At 33.4% G+C, this 15,513-nt stretch overlaps 1 protein-coding gene across 2 annotated transcripts in view; it reads right to left on the reverse strand.

The window, feature by feature from the left end:
* Nucleotides 1–1,764: 1,764 nt before the first annotated feature.
* Nucleotides 1,765–15,513, reverse strand: part of LOC135218008 (long-chain-fatty-acid--CoA ligase ACSBG2-like) — a 28,704-nt gene continuing 14,955 nt past the window's right edge. For both annotated transcript variants that reach the window (XM_064254153.1, XM_064254152.1), the window contains exons 10-15: nucleotides 13,501–13,607; nucleotides 12,476–12,624; nucleotides 10,109–10,237; nucleotides 9,774–9,970; nucleotides 9,440–9,637; nucleotides 1,765–8,743 (exon numbers count right to left, since the gene is read on the reverse strand). In XM_064254153.1, the coding sequence (XP_064110223.1) occupies nucleotides 8,554–8,743; nucleotides 9,440–9,637; nucleotides 9,774–9,970; nucleotides 10,109–10,237; nucleotides 12,476–12,624; nucleotides 13,501–13,607 (970 nt within the window). In that variant the 3' untranslated portion in view covers nucleotides 1,765–8,553. The remainder of the gene's footprint in view (nucleotides 8,744–9,439; nucleotides 9,638–9,773; nucleotides 9,971–10,108; nucleotides 10,238–12,475; nucleotides 12,625–13,500; nucleotides 13,608–15,513) is intronic.

The following is a 15,513-nucleotide window of genomic DNA, read 5'->3' on the forward strand; positions in this document are numbered from 1 at the left end:
TTATGGTACTCACAACCTTTTATGGGATTTGTTCCAGATCATCCTCTTACTTGGCGTCAAAGAGGTACAAGAGTTGTGTATATGCAAGGGTTAAGGAGTTGATTTTAACAGAAACATTTTTGTGAACTTCTTGCCATGAAAATTTAACTGTGTTCATACTGAATTTTGTATAAATGTTATCTTCTCAGCTTGATTGCTTATTATTCTTTTAAGTGCTATGTTAAAGTAATTCTGGTATATCTTGTGAATTCACAGTTTAAAAGCATGATGATCAGGGAGGTTGAGAGGTTCAGTCTTCAAATTTTAGAATTATAGTAACCCGGATTTCTCATTTGCTGTTGGCTAAAATTATGACATAACCATAAAATGGAAGAGCTAAGCTGCAATAGAGACCATGAGGGAAAGAATAGACCATCTTGTGTACATTTTTCCCATGCTGCAGCCATCTTGTGTAAAGTTTTCCAGTGCTGGGGCAATTTTGCCTGTGCTTGGGACATGTCGTGTCAATTTTGTCCCTATGCGCTGTGGCCATCTCGTGTTAATTTTCCCCTCGCTTTGGCCATCTCATGTAAGTTTTGCCTCCACTTGAGGTAATTTTTCCTGGGAAGGGCAACTTTGCCCATACTGGGGCCATCTTGTGTCATTCATTTCAGTCAGTTAATTTTGTGCTTCGCTCCTAAATTTCTATTGACAATATTAAATCGTGGGTTTGTATAAAAACAGATGTATAATTAGAGAAAAACAATGTAGTATAATTAGAGAAAAACATTCTGTAAAACACATCATTTATATGATGTCCTGCCTCCCAACTTCCCTCTCTTCTCACAGCCATATCTAGATTTATAAGATGTAAGGTTTCTTCTTACGTGGAACCAAAGGTCCAAGCTTGCCCTACTACCAATTAGCAAATATTTTTGTAACTTATTTGGAAATGAAGTGTGTAAGGTTCATGAAGACTGCAAGCCAGGCAGTTATAAATGATGCTTTTGTACACAAACTTTTTTCAGTTTCATATAAGTATCATAAATATCTGGTTACTGTTACACAAAAACAATTTTATACACTACTTACAGATGCTATATGCTCAGCATCTAGGTCTTAAACTTTTCATAAGTGTATAGGTGTACAAAGCCATTTCCTTATTAAAAGTTCGTGGACAAATCCTTCCATAGAGACATCAGCAGGGATTAAATGCCTCAGTGGTGTGCTCGGTATGGTATTGGCCTGCCACCTCAGTGGCCATGAGTTTGATTCTCAGACATTCCATTGAGGAGTGAGAGATGAGTGTATTTCTGGTGATAGAAGTTTACTCTCGACGTGGTTCAGAAGTCCCTGTTGCTGAATAACCACTGGTTCCATGCAACGTACAAGTACCATACAAACAAACAAACAAATCAGCAGGGATTAAAGTTGTGAGCAGATAATGATAAAAGTTATATGAGTTAACTATAGTAAAGGATAAAAGTTGGAAGGCCTTGGCCCTAGAACATCAAATTTAAGGTCTCATCTTTTATGGCTTATTTTAATTATATATTTATTGTTCTTGATGTTATTCAATGCCTAAATATGAACATAGAATGGTATGTGGGTCCTTACCAGTGTTAAAAAACCTCATGGACTCCCAAGATACATGACCTGGGCATATTATAGAATATCCTTATTATTCACTGATAGTAAAACATTCATAAATGAAAGAGGTACGGTAATATCTTAATATATATTTATGGGAAATTCAGTAGGATACCAGGTGAAATGAATCTACAGTTGAAAATTTACTTTATTTAATAGCCAAACATCTACATGACAATAACATGGAAAACAAAAAAATTCTCCAATAACAAAGTGGCAATGCTTCAAGATGGAAAATACTTGGACATTTAAGTAGAGAAATAAAAAAAATTAAGACTTGTTTTATGAACATTTTCTGACATAATTTTGCTAACTTTTATATTTCCAAGAATTATGACATTGCATCACAAAGAAAACTTTATATGAAATTACATTATATAATGTTTTCCCTCTGCTAAATTGATATGAATTTCAATGGTATGAAAAGATGCAATAAAACTGGTTTACAAATTCCTTCATTAGCATATTTCTTATATTTAGCAAAATGTGATATAAGTTTTTAAAGTTATTTACTCTCTTTATAATCAATATTTGTTTATCAAAAGCAACAAAAAATGTAATAACTACATTTGACTTTATAAAACCTGAGGTAGGTTCAAGAAGCTGCATTAAAATGCAAAATACAGTTAGCTATATACTGAATTTCATGAGTATCTTATTCTCACAATATCTGGAACATTGGTTAATCCATTTCACTTCGTATTCAAAATACATATCACATTACTACACAAGAATGCGTAATAAACATATTGTACTTTCACCAGGCAAGTTGAAATTGTAGGACAGTGTAAGAGAAGTTTAATTAAGAACAACCTTTTCAAAAGCAGTACAAGATACAGTTGTAAGTAAAAATGAGTCTGCATAAAGACACAAACTTAGACCTCAAATATAGAAAACTTCATGAGCTGCAAAACATAAGTTTGCTGATTCTCTTAAACCTGGTCAATTTTCATTAGACAGAGTCCAACTTTTTCAACAGTACGCTACATAAATTGTAGTATGTATTATTCACCATTTCCGTCACACCACCGAGATAAGGCTGATCTAGGATTTCTTTATGACAACTGATGATTGTAATCAAACAAATCATTTCTGTTGAGAAAACTTGAGTTGCTGCAAAATTCCTGTACACACAACAAAAATTTAATTGGTGGTAACAAAACTTGGATAGTGGACTTTTCAGCAACTAAATTTATGGTACATTTTAGACATGGTGTAATTTCAGCCAAATTTTCTCATACAAAAAACCAGAGCATTCCAATATTTACAACATACTGTCTTGTCCTTGTGGTGCAATACTCAAATCCTGTTGAATTGTGTAAACAAACCAAGCATCTTAAAAGAATCGGCCATGACATTAATTACAGACAAATTTAAAAGAACTCATGGGAAGACAGAGTGCATTTAGTCAATAATCATATTTCCATTACTATGGGAATTATGGAGCTTATAAGGCGAGGTAAAAAAAAAATTTAAGTTACGAATTCAATTGAAAGTTTAACCTTTACAATGTATAAAATAATTCAAAACTTTATGGGACAGGAACAATAAGCAATAGTTTAGATGTTAAAAAACAAAAAATTCAGAATAACCACAAGCTGAAAAAAAATTTACTGTAGTTGAACTGTCAATTTACTTTACAGAATAAATTTCCTCTTCAGTAATGTACTTACTAGGGATATTTATCATAAAAACAATTCTTATTTTTTATCGGGCATATTATTTGAAAAACGCACATCATAAAAAAACTGCTATTCAAAGTTCATAGAAAAAAACACTCAAAATACAACCATTCAATAAAATCCCAAATTTAAGTCAGAGTGATTTGTAACATGAGCACAAATAAAAAATATTGATATAACAGTAAAACTGCATATTTGTGCAACATCCTTATTTCAAAACAGCTCACTAGTATGGTAGATGACATGTTCTATTGAAAAAAAATAAGCAATTAAAAATATGTAAATCAGGAAGCCACTCAATGCAGCAATTGTGTCATTGCCAGAACAAAATTATTACTCACTAAATGCAAAACATTCACAAAAGTCATTTTATTCCCATCACCTATAGCATACATCATAATAGAGACCATTTTCTACTTGAATGACAAGCTGCATCAATATATGGAGAGCCATAACATCTAATTCCAGACTAGTTGCATATTCTACCTGATCTACGGTTAATCTTATGAACTATAATTGCATTGAATATTATCACTGACTAATAATACTTATGAACTAACTACTGAACTGCTTGTCCAGTAACTTGACTACCCTGCAAGAAGATAGAAGCACCTTATAGCACATCATTGAGGAAAGTCAGTGCTGAGAAATAGATTTAAAGTGTGTATTTCATAGATAACTACTTGCAGTCACTGCACTTCAGACATGTATCTTATAAAACGAACTGACAGTGGGAACCAAAATTCTAGCCTGAGGATTTAAGGAAAAATAATGTTGACATAACAAACACCTCTTAAATGTTTCACTTAGCAAAACAAGACTAGTAAAATATTTTCAATACATGAATGCATCCAAGTTTAATTTTCTTTTTATTTTTGCTATACAGTTGGCTTGGAGTTCCCCATAGAAATCTTGACAAAATATGCAATGATGCTTTTTTGAGAACACTATACTTATAATGAAGAGCAATTTCTTATATGCCTTCACCCCAATCTTTTCATACACTAATGGTAAAAAGAATCATTCCAGAATGCAATAGCTCAACTATTTTTTTGTATAAACTCATAAATTTTATAAAATACCTTCAATTATATTCCACAATATAATCTATGATGGTTGCTGTTTAATGGGTTGTCTTTTATATATGAATAAGCAAAAGTGATAATCTAACAATGAGTCACTTACAGGAAAACACAAATATCTCCATAAGATAATTTTGCACACGTTAGAAAATTTACAATGGGGTGACCCAAACTTTTATCTACAGTTCAGTATCAAATTGAATGTCAAGCTGTTCTTAGAAAATAAATTTTCTCATGGAGGACTTGATACCAATATATTAACTAGCTTAGTATAAACAAAAACAAAAACATTAATTCTTTATCTTTTAAAATATGAGAAATGGCACACTGCATATGTATACACAAGATAATTAAAACAGTATTAAGCAAATCAAAATATTAACATGTGAGAGATGCAGTTCAATGATTTATGTATTAAAATATTTCATGAATGATGGGAGTTAAGGCTGTATATGCAAGATGGGAGTTAAGGCTGTAAATGCAAGATTATGAAAGATGAAAGAATAGTTCATTCATCAAATGTGCTACCTGTCACTGCTTTTCAAGGCACTAAAGCATAATACAGTACCTTTCCTAAACAGTCCTAATCATAAAACAGAATGCCAATCTTACAATAATTTGTACCTGACACTTGAAGCTACAACAACTATAGCTTGTAAGCTCTAGAAACCTGGTTACAATTTTTGAGATCAAAGTAGTACTACTATTTGCATATTTCTAAAACTAGTGAACAATGCAACTTGGAAAGCTGATGGTGGGTGCTGAAATGTTCATCAAAATTTTATCTTCAAATTTACACTTTCTTGAGCACTGCACTCATATCATTGATTCAAGTAGATTCCATTTTTATATGTGAGTGCAGGTGTCACAGGTACACCAGATGACTGATTCAAATTCACAAATGTAATTAATCATGCATAACACCCAATTACATATCAGTACTGAAGCTTCTATGCCGAGCAAAATGTCTCGTCTGAGTAGTATATTAGATGGTAAAAGTACTTTGAGGATATACTATTCTGTTTAGCAAAAAATCAATATAGTAAAATTGTATGCTTTTTTTCGTGGTGTTTACATTATCAGTCCTGTCATACTTTTTTTATTTCTTTGGGAAGTAGATTTTAGAATACAGTATGACAGAAAGCATATAGACTGCTTAAAATCCCCCTAAGTTCAAGGCAATTCATAAATGGTGTTTCAGAAATAACAAGGCATTCATGGTCTTTAAATACAAGCACTAAACACATGACACCATTTGCAGAATGAACAGGAAGGAAATTCTGAAACAACACTGTTGTATTAAAAGTTATTAACACGTACCGTCAATAAATGCAGAAAAATATGTACAATGGTCTACAGTTAACATGCCATGAATATTTCTGAAGGAAAATAGGGAATGCAACACAAAGAACACAACACAGGCTCAAACAGTCTTTACATATAAAATTTACATCAGATATACAGTCTCATGAATAGATATTTAACCAAAATTAGTATGAAAACAAATAAGCTAGTATGTATACTTTACAATAAACCCCTATGGGGGTAGCACCATCAGTGCACCTCCTTCAGCGCACTGTAGGCATTAGTTAACGTTCATTGCAACATTCTTTCTGTCCCTAGCTGCAACCCCTTTCATTCCTTTTACTTTACCCCCCCCATTCATATTCTCTTTCTTCCATCTTGTTGTCCAACCTCTCTTAACATTTGTTTCTTAGTGCAACCACTTTGAGGTTTACCTCCTGTTATAAATTTCAAACCTTTCTACTCCTAATTTCCATTTCAGCATATAGGTCCCAGCACTTGGCCTTTGGCCTAAATTCTGTAGTATTCTGTTCCATTCTATGTACAATAAAATGCATTACAATAAATACCTGACAAACAGATGTCAGAATTATTTAGGACTTACTTGCTAAGTGTGGAAGTTTGTGGGATTATCTTATCTCATTATCCTTATGATACATGTTACTCTTTGGAGCCATCAATTTTCCTTAATTTTATTATCACTTGTGCAGTACATTGATGATAGTGCAAGTACAATAAAAAATTTGAGTAAAACAATTGGAAAAAAGTTGCTGAAGGTGAGAGACAAGGTACTTTTTAGTTAAAAGCATGTGCGTATTGCTAAAGATCCTGAAAATATGTAACAGAGCTGAATTATGAGCTGCATTAAAAATAAATAAGAATATATTTAATGTATATTCATTAACTAGCAATAATCTTTTTCCACAGAATAACCAGTCTTTTCCCCATCCAATTACTTTTCATGAAAGTAAAGAATACCATCCTCCTGCTAGCATACTTCTTCCTCAATTTCTAAGGTAAATGATGATAAAAGCTATTGATCACATGCAAGAACGTTAAATTACAAAATATTTGCAAAATGATAAAATTTAGTGCTGAACAGGTAAAGAACACTTTAAAAATAATAGATAGTCTTTATGACATTGTTGGATTATTGAGTGTTATTTGTAATATGTAAAATCATGCTGAATTCTAGTTCTTTTATAACACAAAAGGATAAGACTGAAATGACTTACTTTTTCAGTAAATTAAAATAAAAAATGAGAAAGATTACCAACTTTAGTCATTAGAAGGAAGAAATATTACTTTTCAATTAATTTTAACTTAAAAGGTATAAATATTATTCTACACAAGGATGCAAAAATATTATTTTGCAAGCAATTTTGAGATGATTTCAAAGATAACTAAACTAGATGATAGCATGGGAGAGATAATACATGTTTAAGAACTAAGGTTACTTTACAACTGATTACAACTAGTTTGCTCCATAAAGCCACAAGAAGTCTTATAAGAAGTGCTGAAGTTGCATAAAACAACAATAAAGTAGATAAGTAGACATTGATGGAATTGGCAAAATCCATACACTGTATTACAACCCTTTGTAACAGATCAAGACTTTCAATAAGGTTTCATAATTTCTGTATATGTAAAGCATAATAAGTCACACCATTTCAAAACATACAAAGTGAAACACATAATAGTACAATAAGAATGGTAAAACCCAATGCATTTACTTAAACAAAAATCAAAAGCCAATACAAAGTTACTTACATGAGCATTCACTATTTTAATGAACCACATCATATGTTACATAATCTTATACATGTACTTTAAGTTCATGTATAATAATACATCTATTATAAAAATATTTTAATTATAGTTAAAACTATTTTAATTAGGTAAAATGCATTGTAATTTACATGTAAAAAGATGACCAGATATTTGGTATCAAATACAGGGACAACAGAATGAGCAAACTGACTGATATGTATTTTCTTCCTCATTAGCAAGAAAATATGTAAAACTTCAGTGTAACAGGGATTGATAAATTTTTTTATAGCAATTTATGATATACCTTTTTAGTTCCTTTTACAATATATGTACTCTAGGGACATCAGATTTTAAGTTTACTATAATGTACACATAAAAAACTCCTCCTATGACAATTAAAATAACAACCTTCAAGATTATCATCAGACACGAACATATTATTTTCAAGAATCCAAATTCATAACCAACTAATGTTCATGATTATCATTATGCATGAATGCATTAAACTTTTTTTTTTATATGAAAATTCAGCTTCATAACCAATAAACCCAAGTTCCCAAGAGTATACCCAGTTTTTAGCCTTCTGTAACTGTAAAAGAAAACTACCGAGATGGCTTTGTCTGTCCATCCACACTTTTTTCTGTCAGTACTTTTTGTGTCTGCCCTCAGATCTTACAAATTACTGAGGCTAGAAGGCTGCAAATTGGTATGTTGATCATCCACCCTCTAATCAACATACACACCAAATTGCAGCCCTCTAGCATATGTAGTTTTTATTTTATTTAAAATTTAAGTCAGCCAAAATCTTGTTTCTGGCAGTGATATAGGAAAGGCCACCACCAGGCCGTGGTTAAAGTTTTATGGGCCGCAGCTCATACAGCATTATACCGACCACTGAAAGGTAGATCTATTTTCTGTGGTCTTAATTATACGCTGTAGGGGCTGTACAGATAATTTGATTCCGCCAAAGAAACTTAGGTGCATATTTTACATGTTTATAGTAATTAAAAATAAATTGAGATAAGCTGTAGACCATTGCAACATTTTTTCTTTTAACCAACCTTTACATTATGACAAGTTTACTTTCAAAATTCTTCTGTCATATGTGGAACAGAGTACATGGAATCTATAAGATCTTTATATTTGTCTAAAACATAAAACCTCTTAAGTTTAAGGGTATTGTTGTATTCACCTGAGTAAGAAGAAAAATCGGCAGGCAAAAGTCTCCAGTTCCGGATTTTTTGAGCATTTGAAACGGCGTGGTTGTCATTGTACCTGAAAGCATAAAATACTAAGTAGAAACAGATTTAATGGAACTTTAAAACTCTTGAATAATATTAAAATAGAATAAAAATGAAAAAATAATCTTAGGAAATATTTAGGTTAACCTCACCAGGTTAAAAACTATATATAAAAAAAGTGGATATACAGTACTTTTTTTTACCTGTGATGAGCTGGAGAGGATTTTTTTTAACCTAAGACATTTGCATTAATATATATTTCATTAACTGAAATAGTATATGTATTGATATGTATATTTGATTACATTGTCATGGATGGATATTCACCCTAGTATATAAGCCATTCTACATGCAAGGTTGTGCTAAAATAAATTGGAAGAGGGCAGGAAACTAAGCAAAACTAACAATACAGCTAGTGGAAGAATATTGACAAATGTTTTACAGTGCATATATGATACACTATACCTTATTATAAATGTCATAATTGATTTTCTTGCTCACAGTAATAGGAGTGGTAGGAGTTAAGTCATGATTGGATATTTTCAAGTTCAAGAACCTCACCCCTATACGTAGAAGTCACAGTGCTCATAATTCTTTGAAAAAGCTTCCTCTTTCTAAATGCAGGAACATACCTTTCTCTATTTTCATCTGTTTTATTAATCTACAGTTTATGTATATCAGTTTAATACTTACAACCACTTACAATATACTAGTATATGGCCCTCCTTACCTGTCTATGCCTTCCTGGATGGCTTTTGCAAGAGCTCCATTTGGGTTCTTTTTAACTTCATCAAGAGCTTCAGCAACCGTTCTTGCTTCACAACCCATTCTTGTCAGTACTCTTTTGCAGTAAGGTGTAAGTTCAGGAAGGGATTCTGCTGTGATTTCATCCACTTCAGCTTTAAGAGTTAATAATAAAGACAAGAATCTGAAATAGAAATTCAATTAAAATGATTTATCACTTCAGTGCTGAGACATTTGTTACAACCAACCCTTCATCTATCTATTAACATCTATTAACAATTCATAGTAATAAATATGCAGGATAAACATGAAGAACTTACTTTTTATTATCTCCAACTAACATTGCATTACTAATGAATGGCAATTCCTTCTTGATAATTTCTTCAATTATTACTGGTGGGACGTTTTCTCCACCAGCAGTAATGATAAGCTCTTTGATACGAGCAGTTATGTATAAAAACCCTTCTTCATCAAAGTGTCCTACATCACCAGAATGCAACCAACCTTCATCGTCGATCTGGAGGAATATCATTTCTAGTGTTATAGTATATGTATTTGGTTAAGCCTAAAACAACAAGCATTATATATGATTACTTGCAACTATTTCAAATCATTTCCATCCTAACAATATTTATGACTTATACATTCAACTTACAGCTTCATGGGTTTTCTCTGGCATCTCCAGATACCCCATACAGACTGGACGACCTTTCATGATAATTTCTCCTTCCCCAGGTGTCCCCCCAGGGATGCTTTTTATACAAACTTCTATTTGTGGTGCAACCTGCCAAATAGAGACAATTTAATTTTGTTTTACTGACAGGCTTCTGAAAGAAGTTAAAGCATGTTATACAGCTTTCTTTTGTATCAGATGATTGCATTTCAAGTTACTGTGCTACATAAAAATAAATCTATGGTGCATTCAACAGTAAGGCAAGTACTATACACTGAAGAGTACATGATTGGGTTGCATACATCATGACCAATCATGAAAGGTATTATCATACACTGTACTGTGTTTTTGTACAAAATGCAGTAATGTTCCAAGAGATTATATCCCATCCACCCTATTAGCCTAAATAATTTTTTACTATTTACAACTGAATAATGCAACCTACATTTCCCACAGAATATCAAATAAAACTTCAGTCTGCAAAAATGGTACCCAGTAAAAGAAAAAAGGAAAAAAGCAAAAAGTATTCGGTACTCACCAAAGAGATTGGGATACTGCAGCATATCACCACTATTACTTGACACTGATTGATGCATACTTGCCTTCACTATTACAGTGGTAACTCGAGATACGAAATTAATCCATTCCGAGGCGGCCTTCGTATTATGAGTTTTTCGTATCTTGAACCGCATTTTACATGTAAAATGCCTAATCCGTTCCAATCCCTCCAAAAACACCCCAGTAAATTTCATAATAAAGCTAAATTGACCTATAAACAATGAAATACTACAACAATTTGAACCATTCAATACCTAACTTGATATGTACTAGTAGTACTAATATGTATGTACCTGTAAAGAAAGTGCAATAGTGTACATAGTATACAAAAAATACTAATGTATGTACATACGTACGTATGTAGTAAAATGTGGAAGCTTACCTTTCGAGTGAGGCTATCTCCGAAAGTGGCGACAAAGGAGGAGGAGGACAAATGGCAGATATGTACACTTAACTTACAAAACACATAAAAAAAGGTTATGAAAACAAACTAAACTTAACGAAACACATTAACAAAACTGTAACACTTAACTTTACAAAAAACTTAAAATTAAATTTTTTTTTTTTTTTATTTTAAATTTTTTTTTTACTTTATTATACTTTACATTTTTTCTTTTTTTTTTCTTTACAAAATTTCAACTTCGCCACTTTCAACTTTCTGTTTTTTCATAGTATCACTAGGTTCTTCCTTTTTGCTTACTCCTACTAAAGGCCTCTTTAAAAAAATAACTATCCAAGGAAGATTGCTTCTGCCTGCTTTTGACAATGTTCCTGAAATGACTCAGGCAAATGTCATCGAACTGTGCAAGCATACGACCTGTGTAAGCCTTTTCGAGGTGTCTCTTTTCTAGGAATGATTGCACCTTATGAAAAGCAGCTAGAGCATCCTTAATTTCTGCCGGTGTCATAGAGTCGTCGTCCTCCTCCTCGCCGCTGCTAGAGAACTCTTCTTGAACGCTGTTATGTTGCATGGCCTCCAACTCCTTCAGGTCATCCGTTGTAAGCTCCTCTTGGTACGCCTCGAAAAGGTCATTAATGTCGTCCTCGTTGGGGACCAGCCCCATGGACTTGCCAAGTGCAACGATCTCATCAAAATCTGGTTGCGAAACAGTTTCATCTTCGTCTCCAAAGAAAGCATCCTCTTCTTTCTGTGAACTTCAACTTTCTTGGGACCCATGACTACATATATACTGTACATAATTATGTTATGCAGTAGTATCCGTATAGTAAAGTTATCACACAACACGATAACGTATACTACAACGAAATCACTAACGAATTTACGTTAATAAACGAAATCGTATATAACGAACAAATTCCGCATGCTTACGATACCGATGATGCCGCGAAGTGGCCAAAGGACGCCTTTACATAGAGCATGATGAGAGAGATGCTGACCAATAGGAGAGAAGGATCTTATGGCGGTGACTAGCATCAGGAACCAATGGGAGAGCGGGAGGATGGTGACGAGTCTACTCAGTTGGCGGCGCACGAGTTTTAAAATTGTTATCGGTGGTCCGGGCGAATCTCGGACTTTACGGCAACAACTTTTCGTATCTTGAACAATTTTCGCATGTAGAGCCGCAAAAATCTTTGTATTTGCTTTCATATCTTGAGTTTTTCGTAAGTTGAGCCTTTCGTATCTCGAGGTACCACTGTACTTATTTTATTACAAATAAACAATTTGATTAAACCACTGGGTCAACAAATTGCATGTGCATGTCATGTAAACAATGTTGTTTCCAGTGATCTGGATATATAATAAAAATGGAAAATGGTGCATAACATTACCTTTCCACAACTTCCTATTTTGAACCTTCCTTGCTCAGCATAACTGAAGGCACAGACAGTTATATTTTCAGACATCCCATACACATTTACAACAGGGATATCCAAGCTTAGGAAATACTCTAACAAATAGTCATCAACAGGGGCTGCCACTGAAAGAAAATGAAAATAATTGTTAATAATAAATTTTCTTCATGATACTGCAATCTCAGTGAAGAAAACAATCTGTTTACCAAGATTATTTCTCATAAAACTAACTTTATTTCCCACCCTTACATGTTACTCGATAACCTTTTACCCTGATTTTATTACAAGAATAAGCCTTAAGGAAGTTTGCAACTTTTCAGCCCATAATGGATACCGGAATGGGTCAAATTTTTAGGTGGTAGGAAATGGAGAATGTGCTCTTTGTGTTATGATTTGTATCATTCAGCTGACACATGTTTATACTTACCATCATTTCACCATTCTTATACTATTCCAAAAGTTTTTGTTTAATACAGTATACTGTGCCTGATCCCAGTTTCTATGTTACAACCATAAAACTTTATTGCCTTATTCTTTTTCCATCCCTAACACACACATTTAAATGCCCTTACCTAACCTAGGGTGCTACAACCTACTTTATCCACAGCCATACTGTAGGTGTGACAGTAGTTCACCATAACTTAGCATAACCTAAGGTGTTAAATGTACAAGGAAATAAACAATGAATTTTTGCACTTTTTGAAATATTTCAAGGTTAGACAGCCACATTGTAGCTTACCACAGTTAATCATTTCCAAAGGCTCGGGTGCAAATGAAAAATCCTAACATTGTTACAAAATACTTGATAAACTAATTTAAACTGTATCAAACATTCATTCATTCAAAAGTTATCACAATTTCATCTTAAATTTCTCAGTTTTCATTTATATTATTACATAATACATGGTATTATTCATTTAAGTCCTTTGGATCTCTTACACTAATTAACTCTAGTCAACTTAAAAGATAATAAACTATGTCAAATCAAGATATAAACCTACCAGAAACACATTGGTGCAATTTTCCAAAACCAATTGCTTCTTTTATTTTATTTAAAACAAGCTTCTTGGCTAATGAATGGGACACTTGCTCATAAACAGATAATTTCCTGGAACAAACAAGAAATAAATGTAAAAAGGAACTGTAAGACATATGAAGAAAATTACAAATGTAAATAGTAAAAAATTTGGTTCTATACATATGCATGTGTTTAATTTTTAAAACTATTTGTATACATAATCCTTATCTCCATGACTGGCAGTCTTCAGATATCCTAAGACCAGTTGCCATCAGCACCTCAGTTTGTCTAGGTAACCGAGCGACTGTAGCAGTGGAAACTGGCCATTCTCTAGATCAGTGGTTCTTCACCCCTGGGTCGCGACCCAAAGTTGGGTCGCCAAGAAAATTTATTTGAAGTGTTTTGAAATTTCAATGCAAAACTAACAATTTGAAGTTTTCCGTACAATAATCTCTACCGTAGCTTTGGGTCGCCATGGTTGATTTGTGCAAAATTTTGGGTCACTGCCAAAAAAGGTTAAGAACCACTGCTCTAGATAGACTAGACCAGCTACAGCTTGGAGGGGTTGTGAGGAGGGCAAACTTGTCTCAGAGTAATAGGTTTATGTACAAAAATTTATTTTAAATTAAAAAAATCTGAGTCAAATCAAATACTTTACTTAGTGTCTACCCAAGTTGCAACTTAGGTGTGATGGATTTGTGGTCAAAAAATGATCAGAGGTAGCTAAACTAATGTAGTTGCTAGAAAAATAATTTCTGATAATTAAAAATTTATGAAACAACAGGAGTCTAAAAGCTAACAAGGGGGTCACAAAATGGACTGAGCAACTTTGAAAATCCATGAGTTATACACCACATTGCATGTGAAGGGTACCATTATCAGGCACAGTAGCAGGCACCCAAGATATATATATGCCTAGAATCCAAATGATACCCCATGACAATGAAAGTGATGATAAATATGGCTCCACCTTCTCACCTTTCTTCAGATTAAGGGAAAATGGTACCTGCAACCTCCATAGGACTGACTTGATATAAATCCATGCTGTTATGAGTTATGTCTCTCTTGTAACATCAAATGAAAGCACATAGGGATTTCCATGTAGCAGTGTTCAGAAATTCACATCAGTGATAAACCAGATGATGAACCAGAGCCAATACAGCTGTACTCAACAATATGTAAGGGTAAATCTGCAGTCTTTTACAGCTGAAACGAACAACCTTCTCACTCTCTTGAAATGCAGTAAAGATATCTGCTGCTGTAGGAACGGTGAGGTTGAGATTAGGTATATGCCCTTATTGATTTGCACCATTTATATAAAGTAGGACTTATTCTAATAGTCTGCAGAGTGATGCCTTCTCAAGAATGGCAGCAATTTCTGAAGCTTCTAAAAATCTCTTCTGGTTGAGGCATCACTTGATAGCCTTCATGCTGTAACATTACGAACTGCAGTTTGTGATGGACATCAGGAGTACTAAAGGTCTCCTGACTCATCTAGGTCAAAGTTAAGTGCTTTCCCATCTGGAACCCCAACCACATCTTATCACAGCAACCGTCACCCCTGATGTTTCAACATTCTCAACTCTTCCCCCAGCTGGTAAGAAACTAGCAATGTGGTACTAGTGACACCAAATAAATTTTGGTGTTCCTTATTGGGATGTCTATTTAGGGAACAAATTAATTAGACCAATTTTAAGACATGCATGATACACTTCAAAATTGTTCCTTGTAACTAAACAACTTGACAGTTTTACGTCCAATTTAATAAATTTACTGTGTTGCTAACAGTTTCATCACGACACAGACCCAGCCATTATTTGTCAAATGCCATTACTTACAGTTAACATTTGATTGATTTGTCAGCATTCTCACTGTAGAGTACTGGGCTCTGGCCTGCTACTTTAACTTCTATTGTTCTGACTAACTGCCTCTCTCCTCTTCAGTACACATACCATACCATCTCCACTTTGGAGATCACATCCTCTTAGTATCATAT

This window comes from Macrobrachium nipponense, chromosome 9, assembly GCF_015104395.2.
Source record: "Macrobrachium nipponense isolate FS-2020 chromosome 9, ASM1510439v2, whole genome shotgun sequence".
Lineage (NCBI taxonomy): Eukaryota > Metazoa > Arthropoda > Malacostraca > Decapoda > Palaemonidae > Macrobrachium > Macrobrachium nipponense.